We start from the raw sequence: 27,699 nt of genomic DNA, 5'->3' as shown, positions 1-27,699 counted from the left end.
ATACTAATTCTACAAAGAGAAATCAAGACACTTGGTTAATGATGCCAAAGCCTGTTCTCTGTCTGCTGGTGCCCTTACCTGCAATTCTTTATGGCTGTATTATCATCATCATCATCTCTGGAGTTAGTATTCCAAACATACCAGCTGCCCACAACTGAAGGGCTTCTTTGCATTACCAATTATAATTGCACTGAATGCACTACTGGTTCTGTGACATAAAAAGGAATTAAAAAAAAAAACCTCATCAAGCTTATTTCAACTTGAGAGAGTTGAACCCAGGTGAAAAACTAAGTCAGTAACCCACAGAACCCACTAATTAATTACCATATAGATGTATGATCCAATCTAATGGAAATCAAAATTTAAAAAAAAAAAAAAGTAGTCCATTATTCACCATTGGTTTCAATTACAAGTGGGAGAATAATACCACTTAACACATTCCCTGTGGCCTGGCCCACACTCAAGAGATGCTTTTTGGGAAGAAGCTTAGAAGCAAAATCTGGCTTGAAAACTGGAGTAAGGCACCTCTTTTGAAATCTTACCTCAAAAATCAAAACAAAAAGCCCCACTACCAACAACAGTCCCCAAAATCCCAGTTCTCTCCTTTTTAAGATGACTATTTTCTATACTAAGACATTGATATCAACGATTTTATCCACCCATTCCTTCAATAAAATTGACTAAATCAGCACTAATTTGTTAATAATTGTATTACTTCAAGCACTCATGCCATTACAATGTCAAGCGAAATTTCAAACAAAATCCATTTAAGAAAATAGAAAAGAACATTTCTTACCTGTTGCTGTTTCCTCAAAACTGTGGACTCCCACTGCTGAAGATAATCTGTCAAGTTAGTCTTCTTTCTTCTTTCTTTTTGTTTAACCTCCTACTCTTAAACCATTTAATATTACCACATGGGAAAGAAAATGCAAGGAAATACTTGTCTAATGTGTCAATGGCTACATGCCACTTCCATTAGTCAGCTTCTGTATCAGCCTGGGTAGATAGTTCAAGTAACAACAGGGGAAACATTCTATTTTCTAACAAGAAAAGACACACTAAGAATATGCCAGAAAAAAAATTACATTTTAAAATAAAAAAGAGCATAGGGTTCCAGCAGCACACAAAATACCAGAAAATACTATAGTTTTAAGTATAGCATATATTAATTATTTTTCACATTAAGTCAATTTAGGTCAAAAAGCATTATGTGTTGATTTCTCCAACAAATTGTAACTATATCGAACAACATGAAAGCCCACCTAAAAAAAAACCACAGTGCTTTTGCAAGACACTGGCACAAGAAAATACATTAGGCCTTCTTATCACATACTAAAGCTGTTGCACATTTGGGTTGCAATTGCAGTATACTTTCTAGAAGAGTACTGCACAACTGATTTACTTGTTAGTCAAAACAGGGAATGAATGGCAGCATTTACTTGCATCTTTTCATTCACATGGTACAGGTAATGCTCTTCAGGACTGTTCATGCTGTACTTTTGCTGGCTTGCACTTTTCCACTTCATAAAAAAGGCACTGAATTTTGAATATACTGAAAAGAAATTAATAGGAAAGTTCACAGTTCCTAGAGCACTTTAAGAGATCAGTGTTACTTCAGCAATACCATTTTCACAGCTTATTATATGTTAACAAGTTTCCATTTAAAAATGAGTCATCCCATCCCACTGGAGTAAGAAAAGAAAACCTGTCATATTCAGATTGTAGATTGCCCAAGTCTCATTTACCTTTGAAGCACTGAATTAAACTATCTTAAGACCAAGAAGAAATGAAAACTTAGTTATTTCGTAGCTTCTGCCAAGTAAATTGTCAGACCTAGTTCAAAGGACCTGTCATCCATTTTCTAGTTTTTTATTTACAATTTAGGCAAAAATCTGACTCATTTTTATAGGTGAAATTGTATGGTGGCATTTTGAAAGTACTTCAACTTTGTGTTATAACAGAAGTTATGTTCTAAATTGTGGAAGATCGCTATTTCCCCATAGTGAAACCATTAAACCAGACACCAGACTTTACAGTACAGAAAAGCTGCAATACAGGTTTGGAGGAACAGCTGTAAACTTTTAGGATTTAATATACATTCATGAAACATGAAGATCTGAATGGAGAACACTAAGCAGAACCATTCAAGTGTGGGACTTCAGAGTTTGTTCATGCAGTCAATGACATTAAATAATCAATTGCATGTCTTTATTGCCTTTTCTCTCCTCAAAAGCAAAGAGTAAGCAAATCCTTTGCTTTTATAACACAGTAGGTCCATGTGAGTTTACCTGGCATGTTCTCAGTGCTCTTATATTAATCTTTTATTAATTTGTCCCCACCTGATATGTCACACCACAAACAGTCAAGATAAGATAAGTGGGAGCTTGTCATCAAGCTCCCAGAGCTAAAATTATAAACATGGATCTAAAATTTCTGCCAATGTGTGAAAAGTACAGCAGCTGTTATGGATTCACAAGTCATTCACATTCCTCCAAAGACACCAGCAAGGCAAGAAAACAGCTGTACAGGAATAGGACTTAAAAGTACAACTTATGCACCCGTATGGATCAGGTAGGATGGCAGAAGTCAGACTAACCACCATAAAGAAAAATCACAACTTCTACTCCATCAGAAATTATTTGAGCCTTTAATGAATACTGTAAGAAAAGAAATTCAGGTCACCATGACTCTGCTCATATTAAAAAAAAAAAAAAAAAATCCCACCCCCACCACAAGCTTTGACAAAGAGGCTCTAAGTAGTCAAAAAATAAAGGTGAGATTTTTGTCAAATAATTGAAAGGCGAGTATAAAATAGGATAATAATAATAAATTCACATCTATTGGCTCTTTATGAAGCATATAGTTCTGAAGATTATTAATGCTTAAGCCAAGTCAAACAAATGAGATCAAAAGGGCAGGAAAAGATGGTAAAATCTGTATGAACATATCTCAATAATGGGAACAACTGAAGAGCTATTAATGAGCCTGTTGAACAGAAAGCATGCTGATAAAATACAGCATGGGAAAACCAAGGTAAGACTCACCTGAAAAAAAAAAAAAAGAAAGTACTCGAGCTAGTAATTTAAAGGTCATAAACTAACTGCTTCCAAAACAAAGCACTTTACAATTTACACTTTAAGACACAGAAGCTGTTTACAGAGGATGAGGTAACAAAAACAAACAAAGGAAATTTGATAAATCCATTAAAATATAAAGTATATTGTAAAACCTTCATTCAGATGTCTATTTGATTTAGTTCTAAGCTACTAAGATTAGAAAGGAGTTAGGAACTAAGAGAGCTTGTAAAAATGGACTCTAGAAAAAAGTGAAAAAAGATTGCAAAAGGCATATGAAGGCTCCTGAAACAGGAAACATAGGGAATATTTCACCAAAAAAAAATGAACACGGGGCATGAAACAATAATTAGAGTAATCTGTTTACTGAAAAGGTAAACCATTCCCATATATATTTTTTGCAAATACTACCAAGAGACAAGACTGAAAAGCAATTCACTCAAACCTGAAAATGCTCATACAACATATAGTTTTCTTAATATTATTGCCATACCCGGTACATGCTTTGATTCACCTAAAGAAAAAAACTAGGTATTAGAAGGCAAATCCCTACATTCTCTGCAGAATTCACTCATAAGGTTTAAGAAGCCCACTGTGGAGTCCTTCTGTAGATAAGTTGTAAACAACTGGTGCTTCTCACCAACTTCCTAAGGAAAACTTCTATCTTCTTAGAAGACAGTTGTGGGTAGGTGCTCTTCAGGATAATGTATGATCATTTTGGATTGCTCTGTATCACTGCTTTCTTTCATTAAGCCTTATCAAGCATAAGTGTCACTGCCAAATTTTCAGTTAATGCACATACAGCAAAATACATTTTTCAGTTCCAATATAAGCTGTCAATTCAGAAAACCTTACAGAAATAAGATTTCAAGAGTGGTGGAAAAATAGTACATGCATAGAACTTCAGAAATTGTACCTGCCTCTTGGATCTGAGCAAGACTGCAGTTCACTGGCAAAGGTGCCAGTGCAGTCTCCTGGCAGTGGCATGATTTACCCCAAAGCAGGTCAGACAGAGCAGTATCTGCTTAACCTGCTCTAGAGTTCTACACAGAGGTAGTTGCACTACTACTGGCTGAAACACAGAATAGGTAAGAAATGTGTCTTAATAGCAAAGAGATACCAGGAAATAGGTCCATCTTGCAGATTTCTTTAAAGCTATGAATGGACTTAATTATCACAGCAACAAGACACACAGAGCTCATTAGACACTGCCTCATATTAAAACTGTCCTCTGCAGTCACAGATTATTTCTTTTTAGACCACAAAAATTCCAAGACAAACAAATTCATTATTCACTCTATTTCACCTTGCTAAAATAACACCAGGACTACCACCCAAGGATAAATCCAGTACTCCGTCATAACATAATACCTTTTTTATTACAATATCCAAAAAACTGAGTATGCAAGATTTTGAGATCTCATGATCCGTTCTTCAATCTCAGGAATGTGCCATCTAAAGACTGCATATTTAAACCATAAAGGAGTTTAAATGTAAAGAAAAGAGAAAAATGCATTTTCTTCATAAACATTCTGTGCGTCTCTTCCTACCAACCACACCATCCTCTGTAAAACCCGAAGATTTCTTTCCGTAAAGCAAATATATATATAGTGTTGGTAGCCCGCCCCACCCTGTCCCAAGATCAGTTTTTATTAATCTTCTGTATTAGTGTCAACAATCAGCTACAGATACATATTACTTTGAGAATTAAATACATAATCGTTTAATTCAAACAAGCAGAAGGGCAAGAGGAAAAAGCATTATGTGGATGGCACATTTGGTTGTAGATTACCAAAACATTCAGCCTTTACAATTCAATTATTCTTTCTCTAGTAATCAACTTTCAAATAAAATTTCTCTTTGTTGCAATTACAGACCAAAATACACTAGTTTTCTTTTACTACAATCTTACCATAGTAGTTTAAGAAGTACTATTACAAAATGCTTTTAATTAGTGTACTCTTTACGAAGAGTCAGAGAGGCAATGTAACAGCAGAGTACAGTGTAAAGAGTGCTTCTAGGAACTAGGAGATTTTGTATTATCCTACTCGGTAAGCGATATAGCTACAGAACTCACAGCCACAACTGTTATGTCTACTCTCTCTCACTTAAGCAGCTGCAGCTTCAGTGCATTCAAACTGTGCCCGATGTCTCTGAATGGATAGTTCTGCCTGCATGAGCAGTCTGAACAGATTAACACTGGTTTGAATTGAAAACGCCCCTCCTTGATCTGAGCTAACTATGTAAACGTACACAGGAGAGGGGCGTTTTGAACTCTGCTGGGAAGGTGAGTGCTTGCCATGGCCACCCAAGGGAAACTCTCAACCTGAAGAGAGGTGGTCAGAGGTTAACAAAACTGGAACACAAAGAGAGGCAAACAAAAAAAAAAAAAAAGACAAACTGCAACTGACAGAGCAAACACTTTAGAAAGAGCCTATTCCTTAAGCTTGCTTCAGATATTGCTCTGCTCTATAAAAGTGAATTTAGGACCTAAGGCTTGTAAGTTATAAGAGGCCCAGGTGGCCAAGTCCATCTTCAACGTCACTGAAGTGCTTTCACAAGATATAGCTTTTCCCCGTGTTCACTGGTGAAGATGGGAGCCTTCTTGTAGTGTTCCACCAACTCATCCATCGTATTAAATCGTCGCTGCCCAATACAATAGACATTGTCCACGAGCTGCACCTTGAAATGTTTGTTCTTCCCCGATGCCTTTAGAGATACTGAGAAGTCACTGGGCTGTTGAGAAGAATTGAGAAAGAAAGAAAAAATTACATAGAAGAGAACAAAATGACAGCATAATTTTGCAGTTTCAGGAACAAACAGTGTCATATAGTTGACAGTAATTTACATTAGCCACAGCTCGGTGCTTTAGCTACTTAAGAAACCCAATTGCCTATTATTCAATAAATAATTACCATTGTTATTAACGTGAGCAGTTAAGTCAGCTAAGTGAAAGCTCCCCAGATGCACAGTCTGAAGTTGCCAATTACATGACTAAACTGCAAATATTATCTTAGTTACTCAATCTAGAAGCACAAGAATGTCAAGGAGAAGGGAAGAATTTTTATCATGCACGTCTTCCTCACTACAGCAGCCTAGAGAAAACAATTACTGCAATATTGCTTGGGCAGATGAAGAAAATTCCCCATTTCACTTTTCTTTAAAGTCGTGACCACTAGAGGGCTATTCCTGCTTTGCATTGCAAAAGACAAAAACGCATGCACCTTTTATCTTCATTACCACATGTATAGGGAATAATTTCTCCCATTGAGTACACTTTCTTTGTAAAAAAATATAAAGCTATAGAAGAAGAAAAACACCGTACAAATCTCACCATCACACCACTACCCACAAAACACAGAATTTATGCACTAATTAAGTTACTCAGGACATAACAATTTCTAATGAGAAATCCCTTCATCCTGGCAATCAGTTGCTTTAACAAGGAGAGTGCTGTCATCCAAACAGCCACAATGAGACCATTCCACTTTCTTCACCACATGCAACCATAGCAGGGTAGAAAGGACACAGTGTCCCTTGCTTCCAGCTGAATTTTGTCTCCAGCCACCTACCGCTGCTGGCTGGCCATAGAGATGGTGTAGAGGCCTGGGCAATACGGATTTAATGTGCGGTGATCGATGCCTCAAATACCAACGACCACTCAAGCAGGCAAGTTAGAAAAGGATGTGGCTGGAAAAGGCAGGATGTGCAGAGGTAGGGCAGCACCCTTCTGGGGCCAATTTTCCTCTTCTGGTCCATGGAGACCACACAACACAAAATAATGCAGGCATAGAAATGGGGTTAAGGAACAGGCAAGTCCAGTAGAGGGGGATCAAGACTACCAAAAGACCCTTAAAGCTCCCCCCAATTTCCATAAAGGTCCAGAAGAGTCCCCATGCTAATTCATTTACATGAAGAGCAAGAAACCTAATCTCAGGGACAGAAAAACTTACCTATAACCAGGTAGCCACACAAAGCCTTGGTGATGTGCTGCCCAGGCCCTGGATACCCTGTTGGCTGGATTGATCCTGGATTCAGGACCGCAGATCTCCTTTGCTTTGCAATCTCATCTCCCTTTCACTTTCTCTTTATTCTCACTTTTATTATTGCTTTTACTATTAGAGAGTAGGGGCAAAACATGAATTTCTATGCCAGCTGTGTAGTTTGCTAATAAAACTTCATGAGCTTCTCTTTTGAACCCTCGTGGTTTTTGTCTTTCTTTGATGAATCTTGGGTGCTCCCTTCCATGTAGGAGTGGGATATGACAGATGGGAGCATGGGTTTGCCCTGTGAGAGGTGTATGGAAGTAAATGCCATCAGCCAAGAAGAAAATTAATAAAAAGAAAACACTGGAGTTTGTAACAAGCACTTAATGGAGTTAAGTAATGCCTGGTGCTACTCTGGAGGTACTGCTGCAGTGTCTCAGGCCACTGGAGGCATGGCTTCAAGCACAAACCTCCGAAGGCTTCTGACACAACCTTACTGTGCCCCTTGGTTGCTCCCCACCACACCGCTGCTTTGGCTGAGCCAGCACTGCAAACCTGTCCTTGCCCAGGTTAAACAAAATCCACCTGGTTCACAGCTCTGCCTTAGGAACAATCCTGAGCACAGCAGAGGACCAAGTGGAGGGGTCAGGAGCCATCACATGCTACTGCTGACACCAGACTTCAGTTCATGAAACCACACCTCGAGTCCTCTACACTGCATTTGTGAGGGGTCAAACACACACCAAGCACATACCCAAATAAGCTGGAGGACAGCATTTTCTCAGATATGCTGTCTTTATTCCTGCAATAAAACGGGTCTCTGCCCACATATCCCTCATGTCCTGCCTATCCAAAAATCTCATCTCTTGAATTTCCTCCTCACCTGTTTTAGCATTAATGCTTCTCTGTCTTCCCTCTGACTCAATGCACCCTGCCCACAGCAAACAAAGCTCCCGCCATGCCTGTTGATCTGGCTCTGGTCCAACTCCTCAGAGTCAAGGCTTGGCTTTGGGCAGCAGCTCTTCTCCTTTTGTACTGCTCAAGGCAGCAGCAACCTCCCCACACCCTTGGCCTAACCCTCTTCTACCTCAAGCCACTACATTCCAGATCAACAGGCATCACTTCTTTAGAAATTATTTTATGTAACACCCATAGGAAAATTACTTGTTCCATCTATACTCCAGGGTCACCAGGCCTTGACCGGGTCAGCGCAGGCTCCATCAGGAAGGCATTGAGCAGCCACTGGCTCAAAATACACAGAACACTCTCTGCGACTGCCAAGAAGAGACTGGGAAGGGTGGGAGAAAGGGATGGAAAGAAATGTGCAGAAGAGTGTATCTTTGGGATTTGCAGTGCCCCACCCAAGATACATTTTGTGCCCTGTGGTCCATCCCTAACTCCAAGTATGAAAACTGATATTTTAAATCAGATATCTCTGATATTAAGCCCCTGCCTCAGCAGCATCATAAAGAAGGCTGCACAGAACTCACACCAAGACTGACTTATTTTCAGCACCTACCCCACTGGATTAAAGCTAACCTGGCTGTACAAACACTTTGCTGTGGTTAAAGCCCTGAATGCAGCATGAGCAAACCCTCCAGCAGCCATAGTCACAGCGGCCTGGGACCTGGTTCCAGTGCAATCTCCACAGTTCCAAGCAGCAGCCATTAAACAGTCACAAAGCAGAGGGCTGCATGAAGTTCTCCAGAAGTTTTGGGACCCTGGCCTCATGGAGGAGAAATTTAGGGCATGGGCAGTGTGCTGATTGCTGTGCCCTGAACACAGGCAGGTCTGTAGGGTCTCACCAAGGATAGACTGAGGCAGCAAGTACAGATTAGCCAGTTAGGACTCAGAAACCAATATAAAATCTTGCTAAGTGCTGCTGCTTTCATGTGTGATACCTACACCAAACAAAAACCAGTAACCAAAAGGCTCTCAATTAAAACAGAAGAACTGACAAATGGAAAGTTCATAAACTGAACTAAACATTTTTGTTTGCTTGTTTTAGGAACAGGAAACAATGTTATAGACAAAGTTTAAAAATAAGTGAAATATTCACTTTGCTCTCGAAGAAGTTTTAATATTTTCTGACAAAGCACAGTTGTTTTTACCATGTCAAAATTAGGAGTTTTCAACGCTCCTTGTATCTGCTAAGAAACATTATTTCTAGGCCATAAAGGATGTGCTTAATGACACGCAGAGAGATGCTGGACCTCTGACCTACTGTCCTATGACCCAGGCATTGGCCTGACTTCTTTGTGGGCTGATCCACACAACACATTAAATACCCTTTCTGCCAGTTTGAGTATAACCCTAGTGAATGAACATTTCTCATGAACTACTGTCTGTTCTTCACAGCTCTGGAGCCTGCTAGTTAGACTGATACATAAGTAGAAGACGTTATCATATTTTCTCCAGAATATGTTACAAAGTTTACTCTTTTCATTAGCTGATTTAATTAAAAAAATTGTAAAAAGCGGAAAGGCTGATCTAACTCCTTTGAGAGTCATCATCTGGCGCAAAGAGATGGAAGAGCTCAAACAGCTGTTGCAAAAATCCTGAAATCCTTTATTGGTCTCAGAGTGGTAACTTCTATAGGACTCAAGAATGAACAGCAAAAGCAATTGGATTTGTTTTAATTTTGATTCCTTCTTGCCCTAACAAACGCAAATTCATTAAAAATACTATTTTAAAAAAATCTAATAAACTATTGTTCTTAACACTTTCATTTCAAAGTATGCTGGTTCGATGCAGTTTGAATTGGTTCCCTGCTGTCCTCCTTGGATTTGCTCCAAGTCTGTTTATTTTATTTACTGTTTAAGCTATTTTGTTCTAACTGCTGGCCAATTTTTCTCTCTTCTCCCTCTTAAATTAATTGCTACATTTGGATGTTTACACACTAACTTTTCCAGGAATAAAAGACTCACATACACCAAATAAAGGCACATCAGAAGTAAGCTTTAACCCCTTAAGTGTACAGAACAGTTGATACTGCAACAGAGTTACAGAGCATAGCTTTGTGGCTGAGAAACAATATATTTGCACCACCATAACTGGAAAGACCTAAACCTGAAAAACCTAACCTGAAGTTAAATCAATTCCTAAATCAGAAAATTAAAGATTAGCTCAAATGAACCAACAGTCCAGGTGTAGTAGTACTTTGAATTGCTTTCAATTCCTTTAACACTGCTTATACCTAGAGATATATAATCCCTGCTTATACCTAGAGATGACCATGAGCTAGCTGGTGCCTATGGCATGTGGAAAACAAAAGGTAGGAAGTTATTTCTTTATTTCTTTGGTGAGGAATTGAACGATATTTAAAAAAAAAACCAAAAAAAAAAAAACCAATTGAAAACTACCACGAAGACAAGTGATAAAGCAATATAGGGAAAAACAAGAGAATCCGGAAAAACAGAGTTCCCTCTTCACGTCCTCAATTTGAGAATTAAATAATAATTTTATCATTTATAAATGGCAAGGTTGTGAAAAACAGTTCCCTCTGAAAATCTTTCACTGATCTTGTAACTTATTTCAAATTTTCCCTTTCAATCCAATCCTGTTTGCCAATGCCCTTTCTCCAAGAAAGATATTCTCACACGTTCATTTTTCAAACTATTCCGGACCCTTTGAGATCCCATCAGTGAGCCTGTCCTGGGGTTCTCCAGCTCCTTCCACTTCCACACCCAAGTTTCCCCTCACTTTTCCTCTTGCTCAATCACCCAGCCAAAAAACTCAAAGTCATAGCTCAAAGATCTAAGGTCAGGCTGGAAAGAGCTATCTGGGAGAGTTAATTCCTTTTTCTACCCCTTCTGTTTCATTTACATATAGGCAAATACCGTTCTCCTCCCTATGTAATGGTCATGTTCCAAAATTACACAGGTCACAAATATGAATTGGTTTCACTGATCTTCAACTACAGCTCTAATAAGATTTCTGCTCTTCCATTTAAAATAAGCCACTAGGATATTTCCTGATGCCTGTTTTCAAAGAAAAACTTTCTCCTCATGCCTGCTGTACTTACCCTGTACTTACCAATTACTGCATGTCACAGAACATGACCAATGTTCACTTTTTAAACAGTTGCCACATTTCACTGCTTCTAGTTAACAGTCGAAGTATTAAAACTCCAGGAAAACACGGGACACTGAATGCTACAGAATTAGCACCTCAACAACCATACAAACTCTGAACCTCTGCCTCCTCCTTCTATTGTCATTATTGCTAGACAAAGAATGGAGAAGCTAAATATGATCTCAAAACCAGACAAATCCAGTTATACCTACAAGTCCTCAGTATCATTTTAATACGCCTAAAATCATCATCTTAAAACTATACTCTGCAACTCTGTTTAGGATGGGTTACTGCAATTTGAATGCTGTGACACTACCAGCAGAAGGTAGCCATTACTTCCTAATAAATAACTGCTCCTGAAATCATCCAAAAATTTGCATAGCTCACTCATAGTCTGAGAAAAATAACACCTTCTCCGCTTCATGAGAAGACCACATAGGACTACAAAGCACTGGTGTCTGCCTGATCACCAGTTTCACACCCACCTGGAGAGGATTGCAAGAGGCCCACAAGTTCTGACAGAAACTCCCTTTGAAGTTTAAGGGTGTCTGCAGAAAAGGGTCTGCTCAGAAGCTGGAGGTGATACACTACTGCTTCCTGTTAGCTGCAGTACTAGTTAGCACACTTGTTTGCTAATGTGAATCTGAACAAAACAACCCTTTCTCACCCAAATTTGGTTCTGTACTCAGTGAAATCTGAGATCTTCAAAGCATGACAATCACCCACCCAACCAAGACCACTAGTATCAGCCAAGACCTGTTTGTCTTGGGTTAGGTACTACACAAAGAGAGTAAAAATCTGACTGCTGAAGAGCCTGCAATCTAAAAAGTGGCTCTACAGAGACTGCATAGGTTAAATCTGCTTTTTTTTTTTTCATTGTCTCAATACTTGAGACAAACTGCAGGTTTCATCAACCTAGCAGCCTGCAACAGAAAGAACTAGTAAGCAGTATTTTTAATTAGGCATGTGCCCAGTTCTTTCAGATCTCTAAAACTAAGGTGACATTACCTAGGTATAACACAGTTGGCAAAAATGTTATCAGTAGGGAACTGTGCCTGTTACATAAACTATGGACTTAAATGGTTCAAACAAGTTTATGGTTCTAATAATAGTATTTCGTAATTAATGGAGATAATCAGCCTCCTAGCTACCTTATAAAGTTCATCTTAGGTTATTCTCCTCTATGGTAGCATCCTCTAGACCTAAGTGTTACTGAGAAGAGTATTTTTGGCTAAAGGAATCTAGCTGTGAGATAAACATCTTGTAAAAGTTAAACCTAGAGAAATATTGTAAAATCTTGCAACTACTAACACTTGAAATGCAAAAACACGACAGTCTCATCAAGTGAATACAGAATAATACAAACCGTCTATCCAAGGAAAGCTTTTCACAGCTCAGTAACAAGAGCAAAATTGAAATCTAAGGAAAACTTTTATGCAGACCAATTTTTGTTACTATGGTGATGGAAGACTACAGAAAACTCTAAAACAGGTCAAAAATCAGTCACAGGATTAGGAGCATGGCTCAGTTTTATCTATGCACCTTTCTAGAAAGCAATAACCCCTGCATCCCTGGCATTAAAGGCGAGTTAACAACACAGTGTAGTGAGAAATGCTGGTCTGGTGGTCAGATGAGCAAATCAGAGAGCTGACAACTTGGCTCTGCTCAGTCTCTTCTCTCTAATCAAGACCATCTGCTCAGACTGTGAAGACACTCCTGGTGACTTTTAGCCAGAGCATGAACAGCCTCTGTAGTCACATGTGTGAAATACAGCAACCGTCAGAAATTTATGAGTCATTGCTAAACTCTTTCTTTATTCCATACATAATAAGTTTGAAATATATTTTTATGAACCTTTTCTCAATTCTAGCAAGTATGCCCATTCACTTATTATATCACTTGTGGCACTCCAGGGAAAAAACTAGCAATCCCCAGTGTTTTATAATTCACATACATAAACACACTATATAATGGAATGATATATAAAGATTAGGGCAGATGAAAGTTTGAGATGCAGTAAATTATTTCTTTAAACGTAATAAAAACTAAAACTCACATGCAGTACTAATACACAGAGGCATTTATGTGCATAACTACAGTTTTCTCATTGCTAAAAAAAGTCTCAAATATAGGGTTTGCAAGACCAGATAAAGAGTACAAAAAGAAGGGAGAATGCTAAGTTCATCAATTCAGTGCTTTTTTTTTTTTCCTGCATGCGTGCAAAAAACTTGCTGTGATATGAACTGAACAAATTTTCTGTTATCCCACTAAGTGTTAGATAATAGAAATAGTTTGAAGACCACATTCTGAATGAATCTTTTTGTACTCCAAAGCAATGATTTCTCCAGCAACAATGCAGGCAAAAAGTTATGATGTTAAATTAAATTAAAAGGTTATGGTGTTCTTTCAAGGTAGTTTGTTTACTCCAGAGATAGAGGCAGACTCTTAAGGGTTAAAAAAACCAAGCTGTAGCACAGTGGTCCCTGTGCCATGTCATGTCCTGAGAAATGGGTAAGCATTTTTGTATTTTAAGTAATGTATTAATTTTCAAACTCTCCTTCTGGCACTCTCCCAAGAGATGAAAGGAAATGGATAGCTACAGTCTCAGGATAAATCACAATGCAACCTCTAGATCTGAAAGTGAGCTTCTACCTGGTGGACTGACATGCCAAGAATCCACCACATCCAGTATGCCCCTATCTGACAGGATGTTGATAGAAAAAGAATGTTGGAAAAAAAAGGAATTACTGCAATTTAATGATTACCATAATCCTTCAGTGGCTTTCTACATTTTACAAGACTGTGTGTCCCACAACAGTCCTTTCTTCTGTTGACTAAACAAACTTGATTCCTCTCAGCCTCTGTAAATAGGCCATGATTTCTAAATTCCTACTTTTCTTCCTGTCTTCCTCTAGTTTATTTTTATTTAATCTCTAACTTTCTTCCTGCTCTCCTGTGGTTTATTTGCATTTGCCTTTGTTTAGTGATTACAATTAAGCAGAAATAGGAATTCAATAGAGTTTCAAAGAAAGGGTAGCTCGATAGCTATCATGTTTTTTGCAGAGCAAATTCATCAAGGAGAGGTGCCTGAAATTTAATCAGACAATACTGTCTTCAGATAAAAATATCTGGGACGGTTGCAAAGTTGTACTTTGTCAACATTCTCAATGCTATGTATGATGTAAGATTAAAATCTGTCACCTTTTCAAAACCACAGCCAAAGGATAATTAAATTTTAGCACTTTAACTGTGAATTCTCTAGCCTCAGCATACATAAAAGTCCTTTCAGCTGAATTTTAAATCTGAACTTTCAGAATTACATGAACCATAACCAGCCTTACTCAGATCCCTCTAATGTCATCAAGGCTCAATTTACAAGGCATATGAGCTGCTGACTTGACCCTCTCTGTTGTATATAACAACCAGATACAATAATAACTGTACCTTATTACAAACTAAATTATCTAAATAGATCAAAATTACATTAAAATGGAATTTTAACTAATAAAGAAACTACGCAATTATTAAATTAAAAGCAGAACAAAACTGAGCAATGCAAAGATTCTATTTGAAAATAGCTTTAAGATCAAATCAACGACCAAATTTTCAATCACCTAGAATTATTTTATCTTGTAGTGCTTTAAATTTGAAGATTGCATGAGAAACACATGAAAAGCCAAATAGAAGCCTGAAATATTTACTTGATTGTCCACAAATTTAAAAAACCCTGGATAATACAGACCACAGCTGCTAAATTTCAGTGTAAATGTCACTGCATTTCACTGACAGACCAATTCTCACAGGCAGGGAAGGTATTGGTTGGTAATGCTGAAGCCCTGCTCACTTCTTTAAGGGTGAAAAGACAGGGAATCTGTGAAGTGCCGTGCTTGCTAACCCATGCACGGGGAGTTAAAAACCTGCGGGCTGAGCACCACTTACCGAAGATTCACTGTCTCTAACAAGGAAATCTCCTTCCACTCCCCTTTCGTTCAGGGCACATTCTGCTTGGTGCCGGGTAACGTTCCCGTAATACCACTCTCTTCCGGCAAATCGTCCAGTAGAAGATGGTCCTGTGTAGCTTATCTGAGGTGGATGGGAAGTGTTCATAGAAGGACCATCACTAATGATAACTACATAGTTTTTAGGAACAAGACCAATTTGACCTCTGGAATTTTTACATTTCCACCATTCTGGGTCATTTTCTGGCTTTTCAATGACTTCCATCGTTTCCCCTTTCTCAAAATTGAGCTCTTCATCTGTGACCGAGCTGAATGGGTACAGTGTCTGAACGATGTGGAGTACTTTGGTGCCCTGGCCGTTACTCATGGAAGCGCCTTTCCTGAGGCTGAGAAAGCTGGGTGAATCTGCAGTTGCCTCCTCAACCTCCTCTACCACATAGTTCGAAGGGAACCAGCCGATCTGTCCATTGTAGCTACCTCTCCACCAGCCGTCGCTGCACTTCTCCATGACAATCACTCGCGACCCTTTAACCAGGGACAGCTCATCCTCCCTCTCGGCAACATAGGCAAATTTCACGTAGGCGGGAATGTTAAGATCGTAAATGCGGTCGGCGCTGCTGCCGTTGGAAGGGTACTCTGCGTCTGTGCTGGGAGTGGGGGAGGCGTCTCTCGCACTCGTCTTCCTCTTGGTTTTTCCCAGGCCTGTTAAAGACAGAAATGTAAAGTGGTCACTTGGAATGCCTGTCGCCAGACTGCAAAAGCTGGATGTGGTGACATGCTGTACTCTCCCTTCAACAACACTGCTAAATGGAGATCACTTCAGTAACACTACATAGTCAGGAAATAGCAACACCTTTAGGAGATTCTCGTTAACATCCAGCTGATGCACCATTAGGCAAAGCGCAATTTGTGTTATAATGACTTCTATTCTCTTCTCAGAAGTAGCAGAGTTTAAACACACTTAAACACAGTGATTTCTTCACCGGGAGAACAGCTAAATCACTGAAACAATTTCTGAACTTGCTGTTATGTATCTTTAAATTCCAGTCAAATTATCATGCCTTTTAGTTTTGGAGACGATTTCAATTTGGCTCAGACAAAAAGTGAAAGAAAACCTACAAAAATTAAGGAGCAGAGAAATAAAAGCTAAAGTTTCTCTGCAGACTGTATTGCTCTCTTTGCTCTGGCAGTACCTAGGCAGGCACTGCTGTAATTCCTTCCAACTGCAACCCCCCTTCCAAAATCCACACTTTTTTCACCTACATTTCATCACGTACTGTAACAGCAGAAACCTGATGGTGAGGAAGACCATTTGCATTTGTTTCCCTATAATCTGTAAATTCTGGTGTCCTGTCATGGCTTTAATTATAGTGTTAAATACAATGTACAGAAGAAACAACAATAACATTGATCACTTTTTTTTTTTTTTAATTAGGGAAACCATACTAATGTCTGTTTCAATACAGAAAAACTGCACAACACACTTGGTGTACTTTTCAAACTTTTGCAGCAAACCCTACTTAAGTTTATATATAAACAAAATAATAAATAAAGGGAATAAGTAGCCATCTCTTGTGAAATTCACTTATAAAATTTCTGTAAACCAAAATATTATGTCGCAGTATAGCACAACCAAGCAAAACCAAAATGTCATGCAAGGGACAGAAGGCAAAACCATCACAGAAATAGGAGCATTTGTACTTTTCTCCATATGCATAGAGCCTGGGTGGCAGGTGAGAGATTTAGCTGAGATACAAGAGCACACATGCTGATTATAGAATACTTAATGGATGGAGAATAAAGGTACTTTGTTTTTGTTTCTTCAAATAATCTGAAATAAGGAGATGCATGCTATTTTGTTTTTAACTATTCATTCCTATTCAATCCAGCCACTCCACTGCCAAAAAGTGTGTTTAAATATATTTAGATATATATGTACTTGCATATACAATGGACATCTTCAGCAAAGCTGCTTGCTCACCACAAAACTTCATGCTTATTTCAGTTATCTGTACAGACTAACAGTGCACACATAACCATACCAGGATCTCTGTCTAAAATGGTTAAAAATATATTAATTAATATGTGGTCTTATAGTCTCAGAAGATGGCAGAAAATTCTGATGATCCTAAAGTGTTTCCTGACCTTCCCCAGCAGGGTCTTGTTTCCTGCTGGAGCCTGCTACATCCTATTGTCATTCTAACTACATCACTTAAGCCAAGAGCCAGTGGCTGCACTTTCAGGCAAAATGAGGGAGGCAGCTTATTGTGCTAGGGGAGACAATCACAGGAAAAGAGTGTACAAGCGAGTACTAATCAGAAGCTGGTCAGGCTCTGATCTCTGCCAAGACTGGAAATTTTCATCAGTTTAGAGATCATTTTTAACCAAAAAGACAAGGATGTTTCAGAGCTAATGAGCATTAAATTACAGTGATATAAACAAACACAACTTAAAGGTCATTCTCTTAAGAAAAGGGGGAAATTACTTTTATAAATTCATGGAAAACAAGCAACTGTATTTCAATAGATTCACTCTACATAAAGCCCTCCACTGAGATGAAACCTTCCAGATGAAAATTTAGGCTTTTATCAGCTCACTAATGAAGATACACAGTCCACTTATTGGAATTACCGATAAAGAACTAATGAAAAAAACAGTGGATGGTAAAGTACCTGGCCTAGCTAGTTGAAACTCAAAGCACAGAGATAACTGTGAGAAATGAGGATGTAGCATGGCAAGAAAATGCCATAAACTTAAGTATCTAGACAAAAAATTGTTGACAAACAGGTAAAACCCCAAAATTTCTCAAAAACCCCTCTGAAATCTCGTAAAGGTATCTAAACATTTAAGAAAAAGTTATAATTCAAGCACCTTTCTTTATTTGGAGTTGCATAAATTCCCTCCTTTTTCACAGACCTTCCAATAGTGCATCTGACATTTCAAATGTTACTTCCCATCATGCCCATTAAACACAGACCATTACAAATTTGGGATAATAATAAAAAAAAAAAGAAACATAGTAAAGTTTCTAATTTTTATCAATAAAGAAAACTGGAGTTCTTCAGTTTAAGCTTAACATTTCATGTGAACAAACTTTTTAAGGGTGACAGCATGGTAATGATTTTGCAATAGCAGCAATGGGCACCAAAGGCTTTCCAGTTAGTTTGACCACAGGAACAAACTATGCAAAGACCTATCTGCAATCAGGCACAGCGAAGGGCATGCACATTATCTAAGAATAATTTTTAATGTCAGGTTGCAACATTCATAACTGTGTCCATGACTGAAGAGGAAACAAGATGTTCCATGAGCAGAATGGAGGAAATCTGTTCCTGTTTTTCTCTTTGTACCTCCTGCTAAGCTATTCCTCCTCTTCCTCCCCCATCTCCTGCAGAAATCAAAATAAGTCCCGCTACTGTATGACTGCTTTCACATCCCCAGGTCTTTCTCATATCTCCAGGTCCCCACTGCTATCTCCAAAATACCTTTAAAGCATACTCCTCCTCTCCTGGTGCTGCCCTCCTCCCTACCTTTGTTGGGCTGACCAGCCAAGCACAGTGCCTGGTGCCCCCCTGCCTCTCAGCCCTGCCTGGACTGATCGAAGAGCTGGGGTTGCTCTGGCTTCTCCTCCAGTGAGGGACATCAGCAACGACTCTCCCAGGCACAGACTTGGAGAAAACTAGTTAGTTTATCTCTGTCAGTCTGTCAAATTTGCCTAAAATTGGCTGAGTTATCAAGGATGGACAGATGGATGGACTATGACAGCTGACGATGACAGCATGACTAGTGTAAGCTTCATTTCCTTAGGAAAGTCTAAAAATACAGTTTAGTGGGATGGCTCATCACAGCTAAGCAAGAATAAAGTTAGGTCACTTACAACTTTGTATATGCATCTATAACAAAAAACACAACTACATTAAAAAAAGACAATTATATGAGTAATCTCTGGAAAAGTAAACAGTACCATTCTATTAACAGAAATGTTCACTTACTACTGTTCATAAGGGGATCCCTATTCTCATGTCTGAATGGAATGAAACACATACAAAGGATTCAATGGAAAACAAAACATTCAAGCACTTTGGGAGTCATGTGTAGAAAAGTTGAATATACTTGCAATTGCAAGTATATTCTGGTGTGTTTTATTGTCTTCATTCTAATGAAAACCTATCTACTGATCTACATTTCTACTCCAACTGTGCTTTTCCTATTCTAACTCACTGGTTACAGTTCATCTGTAACCTTTGGAAGCCATAATCCTTTGTAACACAAATAGTTGTTGTAAGGAGTAATCTAAAGCAGGAGGTTAGCTTTCAAGTGAGAGGAAAAGTGTGGAAGGAAAAGAAGCATTGCAAAGCAGCAGAGAGCCTGTTTTGCTACTGCAATTTGTTGGAAGTATTACTATTCACAATCTACAATAACCCACAGTAAATTACTTAATTTTCACTTGTATAAGTACATTGCCAAGTGATGTGAGCTGGTATAATTCTTAGGATATATTACTGAGACAAAAAAAAAAGAATCAACTGGTTAGCAATATTTCCGAAGAAAGGACCCACTGCAAATCCTCCTTCTCTCTGCAGTGAAAGAAGTCTCTGGCCCCAAGGCTAGTCCTAGGGAAACTCAGAAATGTGCCTGTCACATCACTACATGCTGTCTTCCTTTCCTAGCTCAGCTGTGGCTCTAAAGAATAGCTTGTTTTTGAGCAGCAGGCTGAAGACCAGTTTCCTATGAATTTGCTTCCTGTCACTTAAGTTTCCATTGTGCAAGCACCCCTTCATTACCAGTTTGCCCCTGAGACAGTCTTTCCATTGTACCTATAAGGTCCTCAAGCTTGCACCACCAATTCCCTCTCCCCACAGCATTTCCAGCCTTCCCACCTCATCCTCCTTAGACTTCCCTAGGAAATGTCTTGAGGTCCCTCAAGCCCCAAAGCTCAAAGTGGTGGAATTGCCCTGTGGCGGATCTCAGCTGCCCAAATGTTCCTGCTAAAATCAAAAGGATTTCTCTCTCTCTTCTGCCTTCAGTGATGGCAGTGAAACAAGGCTGCAGAGCTACAGCCTCTAGGAAAACTGGGTCATAGGATAAATAAGTTTAATTCCATTGAAAACATGATCTTAAAACATACCTTATCAAACAGATACATAACACTTGCATAGAAAGGGATTCTTCCCACTAGTATAGGTTTGTATTCATTTGCTAATTATGGTTTAATATCCTATACTACCTTTACTAGGAAAAACCTATTTACGAAAGCCTATTTACACCTAATTTTGCAAATACTTATTTGACCAGTCTTTCCATGTTCCTGCAAGCTGGTATCCTTGTCTGAAAGTGATGAGTGACAGTTTCAGACAAAAAATACAAAAATACATTTTGTATTTTACCCACATTTGATCATCCCCAGAGATGAAAGAACATCTCCACAGGCTTATCCATACTCACTGTTATTAACTTCTGCTTAAGAATAACACGAACCAAATATTAAAGGTATTTTGCAGTCAAATTCTCTAGCACCCTCTTTCCAAGACTGCTCACTAAATTGGTAAAATCTTGTATATAGCTTAACTTTAGACTACATACAGTTGCATTTCTTTTTTGAAGGAATTTTAAGTTGATTTGATACCTGACTTTTTGTAAACTTGATTTGCTATTACTGTCTTTTGATTTGATATTACTGTCTTTTCTATTTTTCCCTCTTCTGTATACAAAAACCATGATTCACTACCAAATGACAATTTCTGAGAAATTGATCTGTGAAACTGTCTCTGATTTTAACACATAATATTAATACACAAATGATGAGCAAAGATACTTCTTGCAGCTCACCTGCATATTGAATCAAAATCACATGACAAAAAAAACCCAAAAAGACCTCTTTCAGAAAAACATTGCAATATAAGAAAACTATTGCTTTGAGAATTGTGAGATACCAAATTTCCAAAACAGAATTCCTCAATTCAGAATTCAGTGAAAAAGACCAAATACTACTAAATACAATAGATAAAACTCCTTAAGAATCCTCCAATAGCTTCTTATTCAAATATTAAGAAAAATTAAGGGAGGACACTCTCTTCCAAAAGTGACCTTCAAACTATAGAATACACTGCAAAACCAACAAAAGCATCTGAATAAAACTGAGTTTTGAAAACTACTTCCTCTTTAAGGGACTAGAGTTCTATTGAAATGGTGCTCTTCAGATATCCTGTATCAATGTTGGAGAAGCCAGTTTTAAGTCTGGCATATGCAGCTGGAAATATAAAAATGGGTGCTGCTGAGTAAAGCTGTTAGCTCTCCCCATGGCAATTAGAGAGACAACTATTTGTGCATTTTCACCTATTGCTGCATTTACATATCTTAATTTTTTTTTATCATAACAAGTCAGAACTAATTTTTCTATAATGTATTCTACCCTTTATATTTGAAATTAGTTTTTGATCAGTTATTATATATTACTACAAAGCCATAAGCTGGCAAAAAAATAACTTAAGCAAGAAAAGAGTCAAAGAAATAGCTTGAATTAATAGTGCATCAAATACCAACAGGTACTCTCTTTCACAATCTATTTACAAACACAACAAGTTTTTCCAAAATTAAAAAATTAAAATATGCTGTATCACCTAAGCAAAACACAGAAACTGATAATAGAGCTGAAAAGGACACATGTACATCCACAACTCTCACATGGGCTGTCAAAGCATGGGCTTTAAACTTCATATGAATATTTGAAAATTTATTTATGGGGAAAAAAATAATAAATAAAATATCTTTCATGGGAGACATGAATTAACCAGCATCTCAATTTTTTAAAATATTACTGACCATTATCCTCTGAATTAAAAAACAAACAAACAAAAAACCCTCAAAACAAAAACAACAACAAAAAAAGCAAACACAACAAAACTCCCCCAAAACAACGAAGCAACTACTTGTAAAATTTTTCATACTAATTTTAATGCATTTTAATTTAGGCACCCTCCCTGTAGAGCTATATGCTTTTAACAGCACCACTTGCTTTATGGTTATAAAACACCCCCAAAGAACTCCATAAAATCATAGAAGCCACACAAAGAACGTGAGCACACTACAATTTAATGGAAATATTTTCATTTGGACCATTTTTATGGCAATAGGTTTTGCTATAAACCCATGGTCACCTCATTAGAATTCAAACTGAAACAAAGCACTCCAGAGGGGTGGAATTTAACCTTATTATATTTTAAAACAACAACTTCCATTAAAGAGCTGAAAGATTCAAGATAAACAAGTTTGAGGATGATAAATTTGAGGAAGTCAAACAAATGAACTAGGAGAACTCCCAGTATAAATACCCAGAACAACAACAAAAAAAAAATAGTTTAACATAATCTGCTAATTTCAGAGTTCTATAAAAAGAAATATATTTCGTTCACTTAAACATTAAATCAAATTTTACAGAACAGCTCCCCTTATTTTGAAAATCTTCAAAGGTAAGACAACCAGGAATTTTCATTCAATTTACTAACACATTGTTTTCTGTTAGATGCAACAGAAACAAGCAAATTTCTCAAAATTAATTTTTAATTTAGAAGTAATGTTTCTTCAACATTTTAGCCATTTTTAAGATACCTAAAATTATTTTTCCTGTATATTCCAACAAAATTGAAATTCCATCTGACTTCATACAGATGCAGTTAAAAACAATGATCCTTTCTTGTTTAACAAATAAGTCATTCATCTCTGAATATTACAGCAATGAATTATATTGCATATTAATGCATACATTTAATAAGAGTGCAAAGTGTACAGTGTCTGTTTTGAAATAAACTAAAAAATGCATTAAGAAGCAATTAACTTTTCAGGAAAATTCTTCAGGAAAAAAACCACCACAATGCAATGTAAATTAAGTAATTCATCCACTCAGTACAGGGCTAAACACAACTTCTTGTCAACTGGAATATTCAAATCAGACCTTCATGTAGTTTTGTTATTATTACTTTTATAATTTCAAATTAACTTGTCTTTGCTTCTTTATTACTAAAGAATTCAGCAGACCAAAGTTTCTTCTGTTACACAGAAAGAAAATCCAAACATTTCTGCACATTTTCAGACTGCAATCTCCCACTCCTTCTTCTCCCCCTCCACCTACACGTCCAGTTTCCAAGAAAATGTTCAAAGGCTAAGATCCATATGGGATAGTTAGTGTTTTAGAAGTAACATATCCATCAACAGCACTCTTTAAAGGACACTGCTAAAAATTCCATAAACCTTCAACTGCATTTGTAATACCGAAATAAAGCTTTACAGCTCAATTAATGACTTTTTGTATCTTCTCTAAGAAGCTCAGTATAAAAAAAAAAAAAAAAAAGCCATACTAGAACAAATCAGAAAATGGAAACTCTTCTCTAAATGTCAAAGCGAAACTCTGACATTTCAACAGCCAGGCTTCTTTATCACTGCTTTTCAAATACACAAAGTTTTCCATGCATCAAACACTATTCGGTCAGGAGGCTTCTGCAAAGAAATCAACTCAACAACTACATTGACTGCATGAATTCCTGTAATTTACACTGTGCTACACATGCCTATTTGTCATTTGGAAAGGTATACTCAAATTCCAGTATCAGGGACTGAGTTTTCTGTACCCAATTTTAGAGCAAAAGGCTAAAATTATAAAGATGCAATACGGGGACATACGCGAACAGCGACAAATGCACAGTCAGCAGGCTTCCATAAACTGCCCCATGTATATTCTTACCCCAGTGGCAAAATGAAGTGGAAGACTCATTAGGCAAATTTAAGTGGTCTTGGGATTTTAAACCCTTTATATAACAGGGAAACAGCTGTCTTGGTCTCAAATAGAAGGTATATAAAATGAATGGGGTTTCTCAAGACCTACCATTCCAATTTCCCTTTACATATTTAAATTGAGGCTTGTTTGCTTCAAATATGCAGTCTCTGCTTTCAAACACAAAAAAAGTATTTCCACCTAATTTGCAATCTTATAAATTATGCTATCTTGACTTTGAAAGATGTCCTGATAAGAGAATATAACCAGAAATACCTAAAATCTAAGGCAGTCCTATAAATCTAGGAACATATCTATAAAGTGTGGGGGGAAGGCACAGTAGCCATGTAGGACTTCCCATTGCTTTCTGTTCCCTTGATGTAGAGAAGAAGAGCTACACTGTTATGCCTCTCCTTCACAAACACTAACAGAAGATATTGACAGAAGAAATCACTAATATGCATGAGATGCTCCAAAGTGTCTACCTCAATGCACACGCCTGTCCTTCAGGAAGTATATCATAGCTTATGCTCCTTCTCCACTTCCAGCACTTTGTGGAAAGATGATTTATATTTAGCTATTTCACATTTATATGAAGTAAAAGAGGTGCACAGGACAGCTCAGGATACAAATTTGACTTCCCACTTCTAACCCACTCTATCAAAAAACAATTGGGAGAAAAAATACAGCAAGTACAAAGCAGACTATCCTGAATGCAAGATGACAACTCTCCAATTTAAAGATTTATCTTTCAAATAACCAAGCTGGAATTATTCTATTTTAGACACATGTAACTATAGAGCTAACTTAGTCATTTCTCTTCTCTTGAGTATGCTCAAATTTACTCTCCATTCTGTACCTGAAAAGCAAAGATGTAATAGATGTTACAGATAGGGACTGAAATTTGGATCACCAAGTCCAAACCTGAACAGAGAAACTACAGAGCAGCAACTATACAGCCCCTCAACTCAAAGAAATGTTTTAGCAGACAATGATTCAAATACTGACTAAAGGGCAGTATCTCAGCATCAAAAAGCTGGAGACAGTCCCTCCTGAAAGTACAACAATCATCTACCTTTTGAGCTTACAGTGTTTTACTCCAGTTGACCCATACCAACACCAAGCAGGATGTAAAACCTTACTAATTCTGCTATAAGGCCAGAATGCCCATGTTTTCCAACATTAAATCAGTCTTAAAAGCAAATACAAGATGTTTATTACATTTTCTCTTTAGAAACCTCAAAAATCCTCAGAAGCCTGTCATTGACACTGCAGTTTTCTTGCAAACTCCTTTTAGGAAGGGGAAAGCAAACTAACTTCCTCTCTGAATTTCAATGCACATAGTTTCATTAATCAAGGGCTCTCAGGTTATTTGCAATCACATATACAAAATCAGGCCTCTCCGTCTCTGAAGGGGAAGTAACGGGATGAAATGGCTCACTTAAGAAAACAACCCACCTCCTCTGAGGTTTAGTCCTCACAGCCAAAACACAAAACTCCAGGACTCACACACAAACCAGAACTATTTCTTCTGTACATTTAAATTCAGTAACTATAGAGTAATAATTAAGTAATACATTTATCTCCTGTTCTGGAGAACAATTTCCATAATGAACAATTAAAAAGTATCTTACAGGTTGATTAGGAAACTAGTAGAGCCTATATACAAGAAGAATAACCTTTCCACCACACCAAAATACGTTTTTCCTTTCTGTTTTCTTTCACTTTCCATGTCCTTTAATTTACAAAATCCCAAAGACTGCAAACAGGCATTAGAACACTGACTGCATACAATTTAGACAGTCTACAGCCAAATTCCTAATTTCTAGTGCAAAATACAGCTACAAATAGTCATCTATTAGAAAGAGCAGCCTTAAATGCCCACCTGTCCAAGCTGACTATCCATTAAGAGAGGTGTCTGTCCAAATGAACTTGCTGAGACCACAAAAATAACTTGTCAGTAAACAATCACATTCACCACTGAAGCAACTCTCAAAAAAGCCATCTGTGCTGGAACCTTTCCCCTTAAAACAAGAGAGGTGGGCATTCTCTCCAGCACTGCAGCTTTGTGCTTTATGTCTACATACACTCCACGCATGTCAATTCTTGTTTTATGGACAGACTCCACAAAACAAAACACTTTTGAGACTCAGAAATGGAAGGAAACCTTTTCTTACACATTCTAAAACAAAGCCCAGTTTTCTTTTGGCAGGAATGTTAATTTACAAATTCTGTTTGCATGGTATGAGAACGTGTCACTAAACCTATTGTTCAGGTCTTCGAAAAACCTAAGAAACAGAATGGAATGGAACTCAGGTGGAAACATGTGGAGAAAAAGAAACAAATTAATACTTAAAAATCCCTGAAATACTAAACCTCAAGACAGCCCAAGGCCACAAAAAAAAAAAAAAAAAAAAGATCCATCCAGTAATACTGAAATAATGACTTAAGGTTGCAGAAGAATTCCCCAATGATGCTAAGGTGAGAGAAAGAACAGCCACTGTCACCTATGTATTGAAAAATCTCTTGTCCTTTGAGTCACTGTAATTCCTTGGAAAATGGTTCCTCCAGAGTACATACAGAGGCTATTGATTCCCTTAGCTTGGTCTTTAGAAGAGTGACCCAGCTCCACACACCAAACAAGGCACACAATATCTCTAATACCTCAGCTGCTGTCATCTGCTTCTTCTCTCTGCTACCACCTTCATGTGCTAGGAAGCCAAAGGGGATGGCAGTGTTCAGAGCACACAAATACATGTACCCCCAAAAACATGTGCTTATGGAAAAAGTCCAACCCAGGCAGAGAGGTGCAATGCAGTGACCCTCACTGCAGCCCCAGTTCTGCTGCCTCAGCCAGCTTCAGTTCTCCCAGGAACCTGAGGGCAAGGAAGACAGAAGGGAACACTATGCAATGAATCCAGTACAAGACAGTACTTGGGAAAAAACCACACTATTTTCACTGGTTCAGAAGAAGAGACATAATTAGCAGAATGCTTTAAGTATTATAGTCTATGTAAAAATGAAACATCAAAAGAGTTGAGCGTTCAGACACAAACTTTTAATGCTAAGAAAGGAAAAGACTGCCTCCACAGCTGGAACAGGGCATAGGAAGAGCTACCAGCAATGGAGTGACTCTCTTTAATAGTGAGCTGTGAAACTACCTTGGGAGCTAATTTTTGGGCCTACTCTAAGGCCAGACAGTACAGGCTGAAACATAACTGGCTCAGAGAGGGGCAAAACCAAGGGTCCTCCAAGGTGACAATTGAGGGAAATAATAGCAAAGACATCAGTACACACAGCCACAGTTGAGTTAAGGTGATCCTTTTATCTTTTCACATATAATTATGAATAAAATAAAGGCTTATTCTTTGATCTGTAAATGTCAGTGCACCTCCAAGCACACACAGACATTATGCATGGGAAAGGGGGAAAAAAGTATACCTATTAGATAAAACTTCTAATACAACAAACAAATTTATTTACTCAATATAAACTAAAGATAGGAGGATTTCTTTATGCCTTCAGCCATGCAACATTTTACTGCAACTGTCACAGCAGAAAAATCTGCTGAAAGGTAGCACACATCATGGTTTCACACATCACTATATATTTATTTTGAATTCTTGAAGCAGCACATGCTTTAAATGATCTACCCCAATAAATAATCTATCCAAATAAAGTTAAAACTTCAACAGAGCACAATATATACAATTGTAAACTGAAAAAAATCAAACTTCTGAACCATTACAAGCTAGCACTGCAACAAGCTTCAGGTTCTGCATTCACTGCTGCTTTAGGCTTTCCGTTTTGGAGCAGATAAAGGGCCTGTGCATACACCC

General features: G+C 37.8%; 1 protein-coding gene across 2 annotated transcripts in view; it reads right to left on the bottom strand.

The window, feature by feature from the left end:
- Positions 1-4,436: 4,436 nt before the first annotated feature.
- The window catches only part of NCK2 (NCK adaptor protein 2), an 83,808-nt gene continuing 60,545 nt past the window's right edge, over positions 4,437-27,699 (bottom strand). The window contains exons 4-5 of one of the 2 annotated variants that reach the window (XM_030279024.4): positions 15,074-15,795; positions 4,437-5,810 (exon numbers count right to left, since the gene is read on the bottom strand). In XM_030279024.4, the coding sequence (XP_030134884.1) occupies positions 5,616-5,810; positions 15,074-15,795 (917 nt within the window). In that variant the 3' untranslated portion in view covers positions 4,437-5,615. The remainder of the gene's footprint in view (positions 5,811-15,073; positions 15,796-27,699) is intronic. The other variant, XM_030279034.4, reaches the window with a different exon arrangement.

This window comes from Taeniopygia guttata, chromosome 1 (genome assembly GCF_048771995.1).
Source record: "Taeniopygia guttata chromosome 1, bTaeGut7.mat, whole genome shotgun sequence".
In the NCBI taxonomy this organism is placed as follows: Eukaryota; Metazoa; Chordata; class Aves; order Passeriformes; family Estrildidae; genus Taeniopygia; species Taeniopygia guttata.
Note: the sequence above shows the minus strand (reverse complement) of the source record. Positions and strands in the feature narration are given on the sequence as shown.